The following is an 18,208-nucleotide window of genomic DNA, read 5'->3' as shown; positions in this document are numbered from 1 at the left end:
ACTTTAAGAGTTTAACAGTCCTTGATTTTACAGGAAGAAAATGGACCAAAGTTTGCTCTTTCCACACACTTCAGCAAAATACCTCTTAAATGGCAATAAAGAAATTGGACTAGGGGCTGGCCCAGTGGCGCAGTGGTGAAGTTTGCATGTTCCGCTTCTGCGGCCTGGAGTTCGCCGGCTCGGATCCTGGGTGCTGACATGGCACCGATTGACAAGCCATGCTGTGGCAGGCATCCCACATATAAAGTAGAGGAAGATGGGCACGGATGTTAGCTCAGGGCCAGTCTTCCTCAGTAAAAAGAAGAGGATTAGCAGCAGATGTTAGGTCAGGGCTAATCTTCCCCTCAAAAAAAAAAAAAGAGAGAAATTGGACTAAACCTTGCAGTTATCTCACTATTAGAAAGCATGTGTTGGGAGCTCGTTAGATGCAGGCCAAACTGTTAAACTCAGACCTTGTCTTTAGGAGCTTCCTGTCTGATTGCAATATGCCTCAATGTATTGGATAATTAAGGAGAAATTAAATGACTATTGATTTTAGACACACAAGTCATTTTCAGTTTTATAAAATGGAAGAAATCATATTAATCTACCTGACCAATAAATGTTGAAGGTAAGTTATGAATAGGATGCCTTGTGACAGTAAAGTGATACCAGAAATCATAATAAAGGTTCATTTTTGTTTGCCTACGTTTATGTCCCTTTTACTGAAGAAAATTGCGATGATATTTTTTATAATAAAGTAAACATTTAATTTTTTTTAGTTTTTAGAACACAGAAATTGATAAAATAGACAAATTTGATGGATTCTTTAGAAAAATCATTATCAGGATTATAGTTATTCAAATTCCTCTGAATATATTTAAGCAGCTTAGCTTAAGATTCTATTAAATGAATGGTAATGCACATAAAATTATCTTAAAAGTGATGGTACACTATGTAGAATGCCACAATTTTACAATTTTATAAAATACTTCTATGTTGATGTTAAAATGTGTCCAGATATGCTTATCTAGACATGAGCACACATCTGACATAAATTGACATGATGGTTCTCCAGGACTGGAATTCCACTTCCTACACCTACTCCCACTCATCCATCCACATCTATTGGATAAGTGCCTGGCTAAACAGATGGGCCTTGAGCTATGCTCTCAAAACAGGCAGTCTCCACCTTTATTGAGTAAAGCATTGGGTGAAAGTAGGCTATATCTGTTATTGTGCTTCTGGGAATGATAATTTGAGTGAAAAGCTACTATTCATTATTGTTGTTTGCTTTTAGAAATAGCTTCTTTTTTTATGAATGAACATGTGAAAATTGGAGGATAACAGATGGGGTTTCAGGGATCTGGAAAATCTATAGATAGGGAACTATTTCTCAGTCAAATATAAAAATAAAAAATCAGCAGGAGTGTGAAATGCCATGCAGTTTTATAAATGCAGGTAGCTAAGATTTTAGAAAATAGAAAATGTTTGGATCAGCCAAGAGACATGGTTTGATTATGAAATTTCCCCCACCCACTAAAGGATCTGGGACCAAAATAGAATTTGCAACGTTTCCTCGTACCTCTTCAACAAGTTGCCACTTTGGCAGTTACAAAGGTTGATTTGAGGCAGGGCGTTACGTCCTGGCTACTGTCTGTGTAACACACACTTTTTCACTGTGAAGTCAGAGGGATTTGGGGACCTGATGTGATAAGATTGCAGAAGACTTTATGATATCAGAAGTGAGTTTTGTTTATGGTTGATTAATGGCATTGCTATTCAGTCCATGTTTGTGACAAAGTACTGAGAGGAAGGCAAGAGCAACAACTGGACGTCTCTGTACTTGGAAGAGAAGATCATATGAAACAAGATTTGATGCTCTAATATTGACGTATTGAGAAAATCTTCACAGGCATTTATCTCCATGAATTTTCATGTTATACTCTGTAACGCTGCAATAACTAGCAAGCCATCAGACGTTTAAATTCATGGAACTATGATTATGGGCATTTGTTCTTAAAATGATCCATTATTTATTGATGGAATCATTAACACTCTGATATTTGCTTCTCTTAATTACAGCAGTGCCTGGTCTGTGGACAGCACACTAAGATTCAGGTTAAAGACTCCTATTCCTCTTTCCTAAATGATTTCTTTAACCTTTTGGTAGCTCAGGTTGCTCCACAAAAAAAGGGACCCTGATTACCACCTAGTTTCTTTATACTGCTGCAGGATTTCTTTTTTTTTAATGGCATGAGATAACGCCTATGATACATAAGAACTCTATGTAACACAGCTCAGTGCAGTATATATTAACTTCTGTTTTCTGGCTATTATAATGACTAGATAAACATAGGCATAAGGTTGGTTAATGCTTCAGCAGAATCCGCAGTGGAACTTTCTGAAAATTTGACCTCTTGAAAGAAATCCTGATGAAATTATCTTGTGGATAGAATAATGGATAACTGGGTAAGAAATGGCACAGCATTGTTTTACGAAAATGCTTAAAATTTATTTCTCTCAAATAAAAAGTTATTGATAAAAGTAATAAATCTGTTACTATTTAAGAGTTCTTACTGCAAAGTGTTTTGAGATAGCTTTATTTGATGGTGTTTAATTTAATTACAATTAGCATATATACTTTCTTGTTACATTGTCCTTTGAAATCATTGAAATTGCCTAAATGACATTGTTCAATCTCTGCTTGATAAAATGGAGAACCCAGAAGATTAATTTAGATACAGAATGCAAAAGAAAAGGATCACAATATGTACTTACTTTTATTTTCAGGAAGTACAGTATAAAAATAGTCATTTGAAGAGAAAAAAGATAAAAATAGTGAAATATTTTAATTTTCATATCATCATAAAACAGTAGTAAAGGCTGTCTTTATATGAAAATACACATTTTGTGTGTATGTGTATGTTTATAAGAGACATGATCATTACCAGCTTTTTCTTGAACTATCTGGCATATCATATTTTTTATATATTATTTAATGTCTTTTATTTTGTTTTGTTTTCTTTTAAACAGCAAATGCCAGTCTTCTTGGAGGAGGAGGTGGTAAGTCCTGAACATCACTTAACTTAAAATACATTTTTTATTACTACAACAACCACAAGATGTTAAGTAAGTTCTGTGATACTTTAAAGAACATTAATTTAGCTGTAATCATCAACCACAAACATGCTAATCTTCTAGAAAATAATTTCTAATAGAAATACTTTGGGTTGCCTAAATGTTATTTTAACTGACTTCAAAGTCTGTAGAATAGTGTTTTTCTTCTCTTCAAACTTTGTATTTCTACCTTTGGTATAAGCTGTAATGGCTATAAGCTACTGAGATAAACACACTTATAGCAGATGACAGACTCACTTGTAATACGAATTCTAAAACAACACATTTGGAGGCTTGTGGTTTGGGGTTTTTTTTTTCGTCATAATGACTTAAAAAAGTTGTGACTTTATCAGCGACTTACAGTGAAAAATAAAAAAAGAAGTTAGTATTGTCACTTTTCTTTTGCTTTCAACCTGTTTAGAGGAGAAAGAGAAAGAGATCAAAGTGAAATGAGGAAGAGAGAGATTCTTCTTGGGAATTTTTTTTATATTAAAATCTTGTAACTATTTATTATTTTTATTTCTAGGTTGAAGGATGAAAGCTTTCCTAGCCCCAGTCCTTAGGGGAGAAAAAAAGTATACAATAGAATAGAGTCCTTGTCATTTAAGACCCAGAGGGACATAAATGGGTTTGTTCTCTTTCTCCTCTCTCTCCATCTGTCTCTTGCTCTTGCTCCCTCTTTCATACACATGGCTGAAGTAAATATGATGGTATAGAGCTCTAGACTTTCAAATAATTCCCTGGCCTTCATCAAGAGGTTTCAGTGTAAATTTTATTTGGCAATTAAAATTTTACTCATTGTTCCTATATAAGAATCAATAGATTTTTTAAAACAATTTTGGAAATGGGAATAATAGAAAACGGTTTCAACTAGAAAGTGCTCTTCTTATTATCACGTCACTGCATGTTCTCTGGCAGAGTATTTCTTTCCTTCTTCCCTAGATTACTTTAGAATATATAAATCTACAGGACTTCTCATTGTACTTTTTTTTTTATTGTTTTGAGGAATTAGAAGGGAATATTTTCTTTAGGAATTGGATTCTCAGTAAATTTCTATCACTGTGTCTCTTATAATATGTTAAAAAAAACATTGTTAAAATAAATTGTCCATAGTGCTGATTTTCTTACAAAACGTATTTTAACAAATTTGGCTAATATTGTTGAATAGCATAAGGGAGAGTTAAAATTGAGCCTACATAAACAAATTCATCAAGTTAAAACAACAGACAAATTAGCCAGACAGTTAATTTATTGTGCTTGTCTATTTTTAAAAACTTATTTGACTAATTATATTGGTTAAAATCACTTTAGCTGCCCATAACAGAAAACCTTAAAATAATAGTAGCTTAAAGAAGATAGAAATGTGTTTGTCTTGTGTACAAGTAGTCTAGATGTCCACTAGAATGGCTGTGTGGTAATCCCATAGTGTCATTAAGCACTCAAGCTCTTACTTTTCTGCTCTTCCTTCTTAGTGCATAGAATTCAGGGTCCATGATGGCTTCTGGAGCTCTAGCTATCATAAATGTAGGGGTCAGGAGGAGTAAAAAAGGCAAAAAATAAAAAAGGCGGCCCCCAAAAGATGTGTCAGTTTTCTTTAAGCAGCTTTCCCCGAAGTCCCACATTATCCTTGAACTTGATCAAATGTTCATTCATTGATACATATAGTCTTTATTTTTTTTAACAATTTTATTGAGGTTACGTTGGTTTATAGCATTGTATAAATTTCAGGTGTACATCATTATATTTCGGCTTCTGTATAGACTGCCTCATGTTCACTACCAAAAGTCTAATTTCCATCTGTCACTGTACATATTTACCCCTCTACCCCTTTTGCCATCCCCCTACCCCTTTCCCTCTGGTAACCACCAGTCTTGTCTTCTTATCTTCGTGTTTGTTTGTTCGTTTGTTCCAGGAAGCAATGTGCTCATCAAAAAGTGTTCTGCTTTCTAAAGAGGAAGGGCACGGGGAGATTTTGGTGGGCAGTGTATAGTCCCCGCCATAGTGGGAAGGCAGGCTACTGTTCAGGAAGCCTGGTCAAGCTGCTTTGTTTCAGTATATGTATAGATACATTGGTATGTATAGAATTAACTCTAGTGATTTGACCTGCATTTCCTTATGGTGCCTCCAACCTGTGTGAGGAGATACATTATGAATTTTTAGCAAAGGCACGACATTCAGGAATAGGCAAACTCAGTTTTCTGTTTACCTGAAGTATATACTTTATTGTCCTCCTGTAGATGGTTGATTTTGCTAAGTGCAGTTATTTGTCATAATTTCTAATTTCTGAATTCTAAAATTAGCAACTCAGTATCATCATAAAGATGAATTACAAGTATTTAAGATGGCTGTAATTTCTTTCATTAAAGTTCGTCATTGACAGGTTTAAATTTATTTATGCACTTCTAGAGATATCAAGATTGCTCTAAAGTACATGTCTGATTTTTGGCAAGATACATTTAAAAATTAAAGGAATAGTTTTAGCCTTCTCTGAACTGATTTTTCGCCTTCTGATCCAGTGACAAATCTTTTTAATCCTGTCAATGATATTTGTAAAGTAACACCTAATAATCATCAAATAAGGAGCAATTGAACTGCTGTAATTCTCTTGGATTTAATCAAGGATTCCTTTTATTGGCTTGAATTAATATCCATTCAAAAGCCTCTAAAGGGAATAATTCTTTGATTGACTAAACAATTTAGTCAAGAACATTTGACACCACATAAAAAATAATAATGGTACCTTAAATACCACTTTTTCAGGTCCTCAGGAGGGCTTTCCTCAAATTCTGTATAAGTAGTACTTGAAATTTAAACAAAATCAGTGTATACAAAATTGCATTACTCATAAAATCTTAGCATTTTTTTTGTTCTTTTTTGAGTGATTATAACCAAGAATAGGGGTCTCTTAAAAGGAGATTTCTAAAAATGGTCACAATCATCCTATTAGTTCTGATTTTTTGTTTTTTTTTGGTGAAGAAAATTGGCCCTGAGCTAACATCCGTGCCAGTCTTCCTCTACTCTTATGTGGGACGCTGCCACAGCATGGCTTGATGAGTGGTGTGTATGTCTGCATCAGGGATCCAAACCCGTCAAACCTGGGCTGCTGAAGTTTAGCAAATGTGCTTAACCACTACACCACCAGGCTGGCCCCCTCTCAGTTCTGATTTTAATGTGAGAGAATCACTTCACATTCATGCGAATTTTCATCTTTGGGCCAGAGGTCACTCTTTCTAGGAACTTAGTGTCACTGTCTACAGTTGATTGTAATGAACATAGGTGATAGGGTCATGACTACCTAGTCATTTCAGTTGAAATGCTCAGTATAATGGATCATCTCTGTCTATATTTCCTAAACGTGTTTAAGGCAGAGACATATACTAATTTCTTAAGTATGTGGCTGGTCTATATGACTGGATTCTACGTTTCAGGAAGCCTTTACGTTATCTATGTAATGGTATAATGTCAAAAAAACCTTAGAATTTCTATAATTTTTTTTTTTTTTTTTTTTTTTTGGTGAGGAAGACTGGCCTTGGGCTAACATCTGTTGCCAAACTTCCTCTTTTTGCTTGAGGAATATTGTCGCTGAGCTTACATCGGTGCCAATTTTCCTCTATTTCGTATGTGGGATGCCACTTCAGCATGGTTTGATGAGCAGTGCCCTATGTCTGTGCCTGAGATCCAAACCCGCTAACTCTGGGCCGCCAAAGCAGAGCACGTGAACTTAACCTCTACACCACCAGGCTAGCCCCAGAATTTCTATTAAGTTTTTACAAGCTTTCCATCATTGCAACCAATACTACTCTGTGTAGGTGTATAGGACATTGATATATAAAACAAGTAAAGTTTATTTTCTCACTTAGTCCTTTTATTGGTCAGGATAGGCTATATTATGCTGTGGTAACAAGTAAACGTAAAAATCTTAGTGGCTTAATAAAACAAGGTTTATTTCTTGCTCACATCATAATCTGAGTGGGATTGGTAGCTTTCCTATAGGTGGTAACACAGAGACCCAGGCTGTTTCCATATCTCGTAGCCACTCCATGTGATATGTGGCTGCTAAGGATGTCACAGAACAGGAAGAGAGAACTGGAGAATCTTGGGGGATATATTTATAGACCAGTTTGGGAATGGCTGACATTACTTCTGCTCACATTTCATTGGTCAGAATTCAGGCAAGTGATCCCCAACTTACCTACAAGGAAGGCTGGGAAGAGTAGAGTCTTGCAGAGTTCCCTGGAAGTGCAAATGGTATGGTAAGTATGCAACACTGTCTTTGCCACAGTGCTCCAATGAGATCAGTGTTATTTATTATTATTATTTTAATGGTTGAGGGAAATGAGAGAGAGAGATTTGATGACTTCTTCAAGATTACACAGCTTATAAAGGGCAAAGGTTGAATGAAAAGACGTGGTTCTTGACTCCCATTCTAGGGCTCTTTGCCTTTGCTCTGTGATTTTAGTATATTTTTGCTCTTCAGATTTTATTTTTGTATAAACAGGTAGATAACTCTGTTTACACCAGGAAAAATGAATGAGAAGACAGGAAGACATGCAGCTGAGATATAGATGATGGCTTCCTTGGCTTATTTTCACCAATCTCAAGCTCAATCGATAATTTGAAAGTACATACAATGGCTCTGTCTTACAGTACATTTGGATTGCTACCCAGATTCATACCTTTTTTGAGGTTCAGTCTTAGAACACATTGCATTTTAAATACATGTTCACTCATTTGTAATAAGAATGTTTTACATGCACAAAGTCATGTGATGATGTACTTTTGTAATATATAATTAAAAAAAGTCTTTGCAGCCAGCCTTAAATTATGTCAGAAACAGAATTAGAAAGAAATATCAAAATTAAAGAGCTAATTCCTTTCAGGTCTTTACATAATAAATCAGAACAAAATTTACAATCTCTTACTTTAGATAATGTCTTTTCCCTTTCATTGTCACCATAATTAAAACATAAGACCAGAACTTTCTGATAGAACCAAACAGGACATTGTTTATGGGATTTTCTTCCTCTTCCAGTCTGTCAAAACTCTTGAGTGCTGAAGCCTGAGGCACCATGTTAGACATTTAAAGTGACGTTTCCTGACAGAGTGGCAATTTAAGGTTGGCTTTTTGTACACATAACTTTGTAGGACTGCTGTTTTAATCATATACATATATATATATGTATATATATATATTAGTATCAGTACTGTAATTCAATACCTTATCCTTGAGGTGATTCCGTGGCAGGTTAATTTTAAAAACTCTAAGTGTAGGGGCTGGCCCCGTGGCCGAGTGGTTAAGTTCGCGCGCTCCGCTGCAGGCGGCCCAGTGTTTCGTTGGTTCGAATCCTGGGCGCGGACATGGCACTGCTCATCAGACCACGCTGAGGCAGCGTCCCACATGCCACAACTAGAAAGACCCACAACGAAGAATATACAACTATGTACTGGGGGGCTTTCGGGAGAAAAAGGAAAAAATAAAAAAAAAAAATCTTTAAAAAAAAAACAAAAAAACTCTAAGTGTAAGTAACTCTACTAAACAAACACTCAGCCCCAGGTGGAATGCATGGGAAAGCCATTTTTCCAGAATGAGAACATAGCATATATTATAGCTTTCCCCACCTCCAAAGGCCTCTTGCTCTCCCTGTACCCCTTAAAGTGGACCCAAAGATTGACAAGGTTCAGTAGCCTGAGGTTAGTAACTGCTCCTCTGAACTCTGATTTCTTGTTTGTATAGTTGTACTTGCAGAGAGAATTCCTAGTGCTTTTTTACTGTTAACGTCCATTTAAATGTTAAGGCTGTTTGTGTGAGGTGTCAAAATGCATGCTTCAAAAGTAGTGACAGGAGGGGCGGCCTGGTGGCTTAGTGGTCAAGTTCACCTGCTCCACTTTGGTGGCCAGGGGTTTGCAGTTTCAGATCCTGGGTGCAGACCTACACACTGCTCATCAAGCCATTCTGTGGCAATGTCCCACATGTAAAATAGAGGAAGATTGGCAACAGATGTTAGCTCAGAGCCAATCTTCCTCACATACACACACACAAAAGTAGTGACATCATACAATAGATAATCATAAGCGGATCTTCACCCACCTATCATCTGTTTCTACACACAAACACACATATGTACATGTTTATTCATTCTTTGATTCATTCATTAAACAAATACTAATTCACTAACTACTGTGTGTCAGTATTGATTATTGATTTAGCAGTAAACACAGCCCTTTCCCTGTGACCAATCATGATTTCTGTTTGGCTGAATTATCTGAGCAGTTATAATTCCCCGTGTTTTTTCAGGTGTTCAAGGATTTTCCTTTCATGGATCTTTTGAATTAAAATACTTTAACCCTAATAGAATGGTCATCAGGCATCAGATTCCTTCTTCAAAAAGCAAAACAGATATCCCGAAAAGTCCTCTTTTCACAAAAAATCTGAGTTGCTGGCAAGGATTCCTAACATAAAAAGCAATATGTTTAAAGGGCTTTTTGAGTGTGTTTAAGCGGGAATGTTTTCATAGATTATTTCTTAAACATTCACAAGCAGTGTGGAGTGGCTTCTCACCCTCCCTCCACACACGGAATAGTTTTCCCTTGGCAGGTATCACTCCATTGCTCAAAATCCCCACAGTGATTCTGTGTTTAACTGTTGTTAAATCTTGAGATCTGGCCAGGCCTTGGGCATGCTGGGAGGAATCTAGGATAATGGGCAGCAGTGAGGATCCAAGGCCAGTTAAAGCAGGGTAGGGTGTTGCGGGTTGTCCATTGAGAGAGTCAGTTGAGCACGTCTGGCAGTGAGTTAGCCAGCTAGCCTATGCTCAGCAGGTGGAGGGGTCCAAGTCATGGGCCTGGACAGCAGCAATAGTCTCTCAGTCCTGAGAGAGAGAGCAGCATGGCCAGAAATACTCAAGAGGCCAGGCCTTGTTGGCAGGATGGGAACCCAGAGCGACAGGGAGGGATGTGATGTTAAACATAGAAAATAAGGCTTAAATGTTGACTGCCTCAGGTAGGATTGATGCCAGGCACTGCAGGTGGTCAGTGAGAGGAGATTAGGAGGCCCAGATGTGAGGAGGGCGAGGAGAAGAGGGATGCAGGGATTAGGAGCCAGGCCAGGTCTGACAACATTCAGTTACATACTGAACCAAACTACCTTTGTCCTCTCCTTCCTTCCCTTCCTCCTTCTTTCCCTTTTCTTCTTTCCTTCCTTCCGTCTTTTTTCTCTCTCTCGGTCAATGGCATGTATGGATTACCTCTGTATACTAGTCTTGACATTGAGGTAGCAAAGATTCTTATAACTAGGTGCAGTCAGAGGTATAAGTATTTATTTACACATTAATATCTTAAGAACTAGGAAAGTTCTTAATACAGCAAAAATGAAGCAGAGAAGATGAAGTCAACATCTTGGAGTGGACAGGGAAGGCTTCCCAGAAGAGGTGACACTGGGGCAATCTTGGAGAATGAGTAGCATTTTCCAGGAGAGGAAGGAAATGACCCACTCAGCTGTATTTCCTACTGTTTCATAGAGATACCTTAGAGATATATTGCTCTGCTTCAGTCATCCTCTTCACTGTTCTGCAGTCATATTATCCAGACCTTGGTTAAACAGTTTCCTCTGACCATCCAGGTATGCCATTTAAAATGGAATGAACAGTGTTAGAACCTAGGAAGAGCTCTCTGTTGGTGGTGGTGTTGACAGCAGACCTCAGTTGGAGCAACTGGGCAACCTAGTGGTCATCACCAACACAAGCTCCTCCCTTCCTTGCCTTCTCTTCTGATTCTCTCAGCTGCATCTCAGTTTAGGGATCATCTCTGCAGCTGCCCACACCAGTTGAATTTTTAGTATATGTTTTCCTCATTCCATGGGAGCTTGTCTAGTTCTATTCTTAGAAGTTTGGCCCAGCCTTGGTTGCCCTAATTTTGTCTGCCATTGTCATTAAGCCTTCCAGGTGCTTCCTGGTGGAGGAAGGAGAGAGGTGTGAAATCAAGGCCGCATCTCTGCTTGAACTTTCCTATTGTAATGGCTATTCTAAGGACATGTCTTTTTTATTCCACCTCTAACTTTGATCACCATGATCCTTCTATTCCAAAGCTAAATTTTAAAGTTGTTCATCATATTGACTGCATATCTACTCCTCTTCTAGGTGAAACCATCCTATCTAAAAACCCTGTCAAAGGGGCAGCCCTGTGTTGATTAAATGCCCCTTCTCATTCTGGCCATAGCTGATTGAACCTGAGAGGTTACATTCTACAATTAGGGCATAAACTTCTTGAGAACAGAGACTTTCTTACTCACCTTTACAGCCTTGGCAGCTTCTGCCATGTATAAGAAGTATTTTATTTTAATTTTGACATATTATTATCTCTCATCTGGATTCTTAACATATTTAGATATTTCAGTTTTGACCAGTTTGCTCTAGAAAGATAATTTCTTTATCTTTAGATGATCTCCAAATGAAAAGTGAAACTTTTAAAAATGCTTATAGCAAGCAGCCTGAGGATCGTATGCATATTTATGCAGTAATTATTTTAAGCATTGTATTAACTTTTTTTCTCCCCAAATCCCCCGAGTGCATAGTTGTATATTTTAGTTGTAAGTCCTTCTAGTTGTAGCATGTGGGACGCCACCTCAGCATGGCCTGATGAGTGGTGCCATCTCTGAGCCCAGGATCTGAACCACTGAAACCCTGGGCCACTGAAGCTGAGCGCCCGAACTTAACCACTCGGCCACTGGGCTGGCCCCTAACTTTGATTTCTGAAAAGTTCATATAGCCAGGGTCTCATAATTTTCTTTAAATACTATAATTATATTCTTTGAATCCTGGAGGATAAAGAGACCAATATTTATTTGTATAGATGTGGAAATGAAGTGCAGAAAATTTACGTTCCGTGGATTACATGGAAAGAGGGAAAGGTTGTTGTCTCATTCATGTTTTGTCATATTGCAGGTGTTTAACCATTTATAGCTTTCAATCAGAAGTATTATTGTCATTATTGATTTTTCTTGTGCAAACCTATTGGCAGAACTTTAAAGTGGTAATGTGCCAGTTAATGAGATTTGACATTCCTTAAGAAATAGGATCAAAGACACACCTTAGGAAAAGTCATTAAGTAGGTGCTTAGCTGTTGAACTCTTCTACTTCATTCTTGAAAAGCAATGGACAGTGAAAATTATGGGCAGTAATCTTAATATTTTACTTGATTTAGGTTTTTCATCAAAAACAATACATTGATTTTGTAATACACTTCTAATTTAAAATATTAATACATAAAAATGGCAGGTTGCTTAGAAATAGATGTGTGGGCATTGACACCATAACCTCTATTTTTTATTTCATAAAAAATAAATAATCACTTTTTAGGTTTGTAATTTTGTGCACTATTAAAGATAATTGGTTCTTTTCTCTGACATATCCTTCATTTCATTAGCTTGTGGGTGTTACATAAAACCTTTGTGTGATTGTTGTGTTCAACTTTTAAAAGAAAAATAAAGTAAAAACATTTACTCTTAAGTTTCGTGACTGAAGTTCAATTTATTTTCAAATCTTTTTTTTTTTAAGATTGGCACCTGAGCTAACAACTGTTGCCAGTCTTTTTTTTTTTTTTTTTTTTACCCAGAGCCCTCCAGCACATAGTTGTATATTCTAGTTGTGAGTGGCCCTGGTTGTGGCATGTGGGACGCCGCCTCAGCATGGCCCAATGAGCAACACCCAGGATCCAAACCAGCAAAACCTTGGGCCACCGAAGTGGAGTACACGAACTTATCCACTCGACCACGGGGCTGGCCCTCTATTTTCAAATCTTAATTGCACTTGTTAAAATGATGCATCTTATCTTTGTTAAATTTTTCATTGAGTTATGTGAAGAAATAGTCTATGTTCATTGTGATAACTGTTTTGCTATTAATAATAAAACCATTGAGACAGAAAATTTTTAATAAAATAGTGATATCACTGCACAGCAGATAATGTGGGAAGGAATTTTTCACACATTTATTATTGGAGGGAGAGAAACTCAAGAAGAATAAGGGAAGGACTTTAGATTCTAAAAATATGGTAGACTGAGGAAATCAGAAAACTTTCCTGCAACAAACTCACAAAAAATATGGGTAAAGTATAATAAAAATTAGTTTAAGTATATCAGTCAGTTTTCAAGAAAGAAATGGGAATCTTCAGGTACCATTATAAGGGAGTACTGACAAAACAAAGTGAACCAAAATTATAATATAAACTATATACTGTAGGTGCCTTCATAGTAGTGCAGATGGTGATGGGGCATTGGACATCAGAGGCTGTGGGACTTGTTCCCATTTGGGTATAAGAGATAAGACTGCATAAAGTAGGAAGTTAAAGATTAGATCCTCACTTAAAGTTGAGATCCTAAAATTGTTATACTCTCAGCAGAAAGGTAGACTTGAAAAAAATTCCCTACTGGCTCAAGAAAACTACAAGGAAGATTCCCCTAAAAATTCAGTATCCTGAGCTTGTAACTTCTTTGTATCTGAGACTCCCAAACACAAGATGCGAACATAAAAATTGGTCCTAGGGGCTACTATCAGAGGCAGATTTAAAATTACTGTGGAGGTAGGTATTCAACACCCAGGGCATGGGGTATTCTCACAAAAGAACAAGCCCTGCCAAAATGATCTCACTATTAGAAATTACAAAACATATGAGGAACTTTACAGTGAAGACTCCTAATAAACACTACCTCAGCCAAGTAATCAAAGTTATAACAAATAATGATAAATCATGTCAATAGGATGTACTTTTGATATGATGTAATGAAAATGCCACATTACCTTTGTTATTTTCCTCTCAAAAGCCTATAAATCCAATCTAATCATGAATAAAATATCAGGTGAATTCCAATAGGGGGGCATCCTACAAAATACCTGATCAGTATACCTCAAAACTGTCAAGGTCATCAAAAACTAGGAAAGTCTGAGAAACTCTTACAACCAAGAAGAACCTAAGGAGACATGTCAATTCATTGTAGTGTAGTATCCTGGATGGTATCCTGGAACAGAAGACATGAGGTAAAACTAAGGAAATATAAATAAACTATGGACCTTAGTTAATAATAATATATCAATATTGGTTCATTAATGGTAACAAATGTACTATACTCATTTAAGATGTTAATAATAGAGGAAACTGATCTGAAGTACATGGGAACTCTCTGTACTATCTTTTCAATTTCTCCATAAGTCTAAGACTCTTCTAAAAGATAGTCTATTATAGCAAAAAATGAATCAGTCCAAAATGCACACCAAATATGCAAGAGTCATAATGGCTATCAGGATTAGACTTCCAAGAACGTAAGGTAGCTGGATGGTATCCTAAAAGACTATAGAAAATATCAATAAATATGTTTGACATGATTAACGGTAGAAAAATGGGAATCCAAACCCTAGTAAAATGATAAAATACCATGGTCAAAAGAGGCAAATGTGAAAACTCTAATAATAGATTTTATAACATCATATTGGGCATAACTGAAGAGAGCATTAGGGACCCAGAAGACAGCACCATAGGAAGTTACCCAGAATGCATCACAGAGATATAAATAGATGGTAAATATGAAAGGAAGGAATAGAGACAAGGAAGATAGAGGGATAGCATTCAACATATGTACAGTGGGAATTCCAGAAAGTAAAGAATTGAAAGAAAGGTAGCATTTGAAGAGAGAATAGCTGATAATTTTTCACAATAGTCAATGAAATAAATTATTCCATAGAATACACATTGTGATTTTTAGTGAGGAAAAATTAAATTAAATCAAGAAGTGGACACATTGTAGTGAAGCTGTAGAATGTAAAATAGGAAGATGAAAATTTAAAGGACACCAGAAAGAAAGAATTTCCTACAAAGAAACCGTGATTAGACTGACAGCTAAATCATCAGCAGCAATAGATGCTAAAAGGCAATGAAGTAATGTCTGAGGAAGATTAAGTCAACCTGGAATTCTTTCCCCACAAAAACTATCATTCAATAGTAGGCAAAAATAAAGACATGTTTAGATAAATATTGAAAAATATTATTAATCATAGACCCTTCCTGAAAGAACTACCAAAATATAGACTTGAGTAAGAAGGACTTTGAACCCACCTCCTACCCCCTAAAAAAGATTGGTATATCAAGTCTGGTATATTATTATTTTTTAAAGTTTTTAGTGTAGAAAATTTTAAACATGTACAAATGTAGATAAAATAATATAATAAATCCAATTGTCTCATCACGCAGCTTAAAACAATTTTCAACTCATAGCCAGTCTTGTATCATCTACCCCTCCATCTAGTCAAACACATAGATTATTTGGAAGCAAATCTAAGAATCATATTATTTTATCTACAAATATTTTGATAGGCATCTATAAATGGTAGGGAGTGTATTTTTCTGTTTTTGTTTTAACATCATAAAAATATCATTTTTAAACCTAAAATAATTCCTTAACATTGTCAAATGTCCATTCGATGTTCATATTATTCCTGTTGTCTTGTAATGTTATTTTTACAGTGTGTTTGCTTGAATTGGAATACACATAAGATTTGTATGCTGCTTGGTTGGTGTGTCTTTATGTGTCTTTTAATGTATGGATTCCTCCTCCAAATCTGATCTCAATATGTATCTCTAAAAGATAGTCTTTCTCTGTGTTTATGCTTTCAACTGAATACTCATCTAAATTTATGTGTTTCCATTTTGTTTTTGATTTGAGGGGATTGCATTATAAAATGTAGTTTCATATTTGGTAAATATTATATTACTTTTATATTTTTGTTTCATAGTTAACTTTTTAGAAAAAAATGTAAAGCTAAGTCAGTCTGTCAAGAATGTTTAGATAGGTAAATCATGATCAAAGATAGAAATAAATAACTGAAAAATAATTTAAAAAATTTAAAAAAAAATGAGAGCCCTCTTTTCAGAAGTGGAAATTCTGTGGTAAAAATTCTGGACCTTTATAAGCTCTTCTACTGTGTCTGGCTAGCTAAATGGGACTTAAGTGCTTAGAAGCACAAATTCATATCTAAAAACAAATAATTCAGAGTTTGTTAATTACAGCTTCCAGGATATGTCTATATCTACCCAATTATTTAGTAGCCATAGTATAATGCTTGTATAGCTTATCTACTTGTCTTAAAGGTAAAATCTTTTCAAAACTATACAAAGGAAAAGTTTATTGAGCTCCTGTTTTAAATATTTATCCTTTATCCCCAAGGAGACTTTGAATGTGGTCTATAAGTAGACAATAGGAAATAAAAGTCCAAGCAAAACACTACAGATCAAGGCTCTTGTTTTCTGAAGTCTCTAGATTATATCCCTTCAGTTTGTGGGGGGAATGGTTTTCTTTACTATAGGTGTTGTGGCTCCAGTAATACAAGGTGGGGCAATTTCTTTGAAAGCCACTTTTATAATCTTTTCAACTTTGGCACTATTAAGAATCCTGTTCCATTCTTTGGAGCTGCCTTTGGTTACCCCAAAACTGGAGATGTGCAGTGGGGTATAGGGAGGAGTGAACCTGGCCAGGTCTGAATGGCAGCAAGTCCAAGAGATCCCAGGAGTCCAGTCACAGACATTGCAGACCCATGGTCCACTCAGAAAGTCCTTTTGCTTTACATGATCACTTATTGCTGCAGCTCTGTCTTTGGCGAAAAGTCACTAATTGCTTCTTTTTTTTTATGAGTTAGGACAAATTCTTTATTTTGTGTCCTAGTTTACTCCTCTGAAAAGGTGGTTATAATGATACGTAGCTGTTTTACAGAGGTGGAATGACTAATTGCTCACTGTAAAGTGCTTTTCAAATACAAAGTGTTAGATAAATGGTTATTACTGTAGTTGCCATTATTATTATCATTATAGTCTAAAACTGAAGATGAAAGGTGCTGGATAATTGTAATATGTGGTGATGTTACATCCAAATAAAGAGGAATAACCTGAATTGTTGGATAACAGAAATCCAAATATCTGTGTGTGGTAGAGGAGAGTTTCTTTTGTGGGAAGATAATATAGATAATTGTGCTTTAATTAACCCCAAGTAAGCCCAAGTATTTTACATGTATGTATAGATGAAAGATTATTCTAACAGTAGTTCATTTTATCCTGTGTAGTGGTGATTGTAAGGCACTTTTATTTCAAGCATTTAAATGCCCAGTGTCAGAAATTATACCCTAGGTTATGAGGTATTCCAGCTTGAAACTGCTTAAGTATCTGAGTCTCCAAAACAGGCTTTGGGAGCAGGGCTGAACAGAACTTATGTGTGGTGAGTGTCAATGGACTGAACTATGAATGACTGGGAGGAAGAAGCAAGAAGACTATGAAATGCATAATATTGGAGCATTCTCTAGGAGATAATAAGCAAGAGGTGATGTGCCAGGAGCTAATAACTGAAACACCTCCCCGGCTTCTCCTACAGGGTTATTTCTGGAAAAAAAAAAAAAGTTCTCAGAAATAGATGCAAGGGGCATAAAGCCTTCTGCTTAGCTAAATATCCCCCAATATCCACAACTTCCTGGAGGTTGAGCACACCCAAGGCCTCAGACTCACAAATGTGGTATATACATTTTTGATGTCTATGCTACAGGGTCAGCTTTGCAGGACATAGACTGCGAAGACATTTATAGATGGTCCCCAACTTAGGATGGTTTGACAATGATTTTTAGACTTTATGATGATTCAAAAGTGATATGCATTCAGTAGAAACTCTACTTTGCATTTTTAATTTTAATCTTTTTGTGGGCTAGCAATATGCAGTATGATACTCTCATTGTGGCCAACTATCCAATCATTGACTGACAACTAAGCTACAATGAAACAGCGCAACCCTTGGCAAGCCAGAATTAAAAATAAAAGCAGGAATTTAAAAACCTAATCAAAGAGATCACAGACTGTTCATGATGTATAAGGTGTATTTCACAGATTTAGCCCAGGTAAGTTACTAAACAAAATAAGCAAACAAAAAAACTTTCCAAAAATAACAACAACAGTGACCTTCAGAGGGAAAATAATCAGATTCCAGAGTTGCTACAATATATTATCCAAAATGTCCAGTTTTCAAAAAAAAAGAACATGCGAAGAAACAGGAACCTGTGACTGATAAGAAGGAAAAAAAGCAGTCGAAA

At 36.1% G+C, this 18,208-nt stretch overlaps 1 protein-coding gene across 4 annotated transcripts in view; it reads left to right on the top strand.

The window, feature by feature from the left end:
* The window catches only part of MACROD2 (mono-ADP ribosylhydrolase 2), a 1,871,078-nt gene that overhangs the window by 417,067 nt on the left and 1,435,803 nt on the right, over positions 1-18,208 (top strand). For all 4 annotated transcript variants that reach the window (XM_046678763.1, XM_046678762.1, XM_046678761.1 and 1 more), the window contains exon 4: positions 3,016-3,045. In XM_046678763.1, coding sequence (XP_046534719.1) covers positions 3,016-3,045 — 30 coding nt within the window. The remainder of the gene's footprint in view (positions 1-3,015; positions 3,046-18,208) is intronic.

The sequence above is a fragment of the Equus quagga genome, chromosome 12 (genome assembly GCF_021613505.1).
Source record: "Equus quagga isolate Etosha38 chromosome 12, UCLA_HA_Equagga_1.0, whole genome shotgun sequence".
NCBI classification, from domain to species: domain Eukaryota; kingdom Metazoa; phylum Chordata; class Mammalia; order Perissodactyla; family Equidae; genus Equus; species Equus quagga.
The sequence above is the reverse complement of the archived record's forward strand: the minus strand, read 5'-3'. Positions and strand labels throughout refer to the sequence as shown.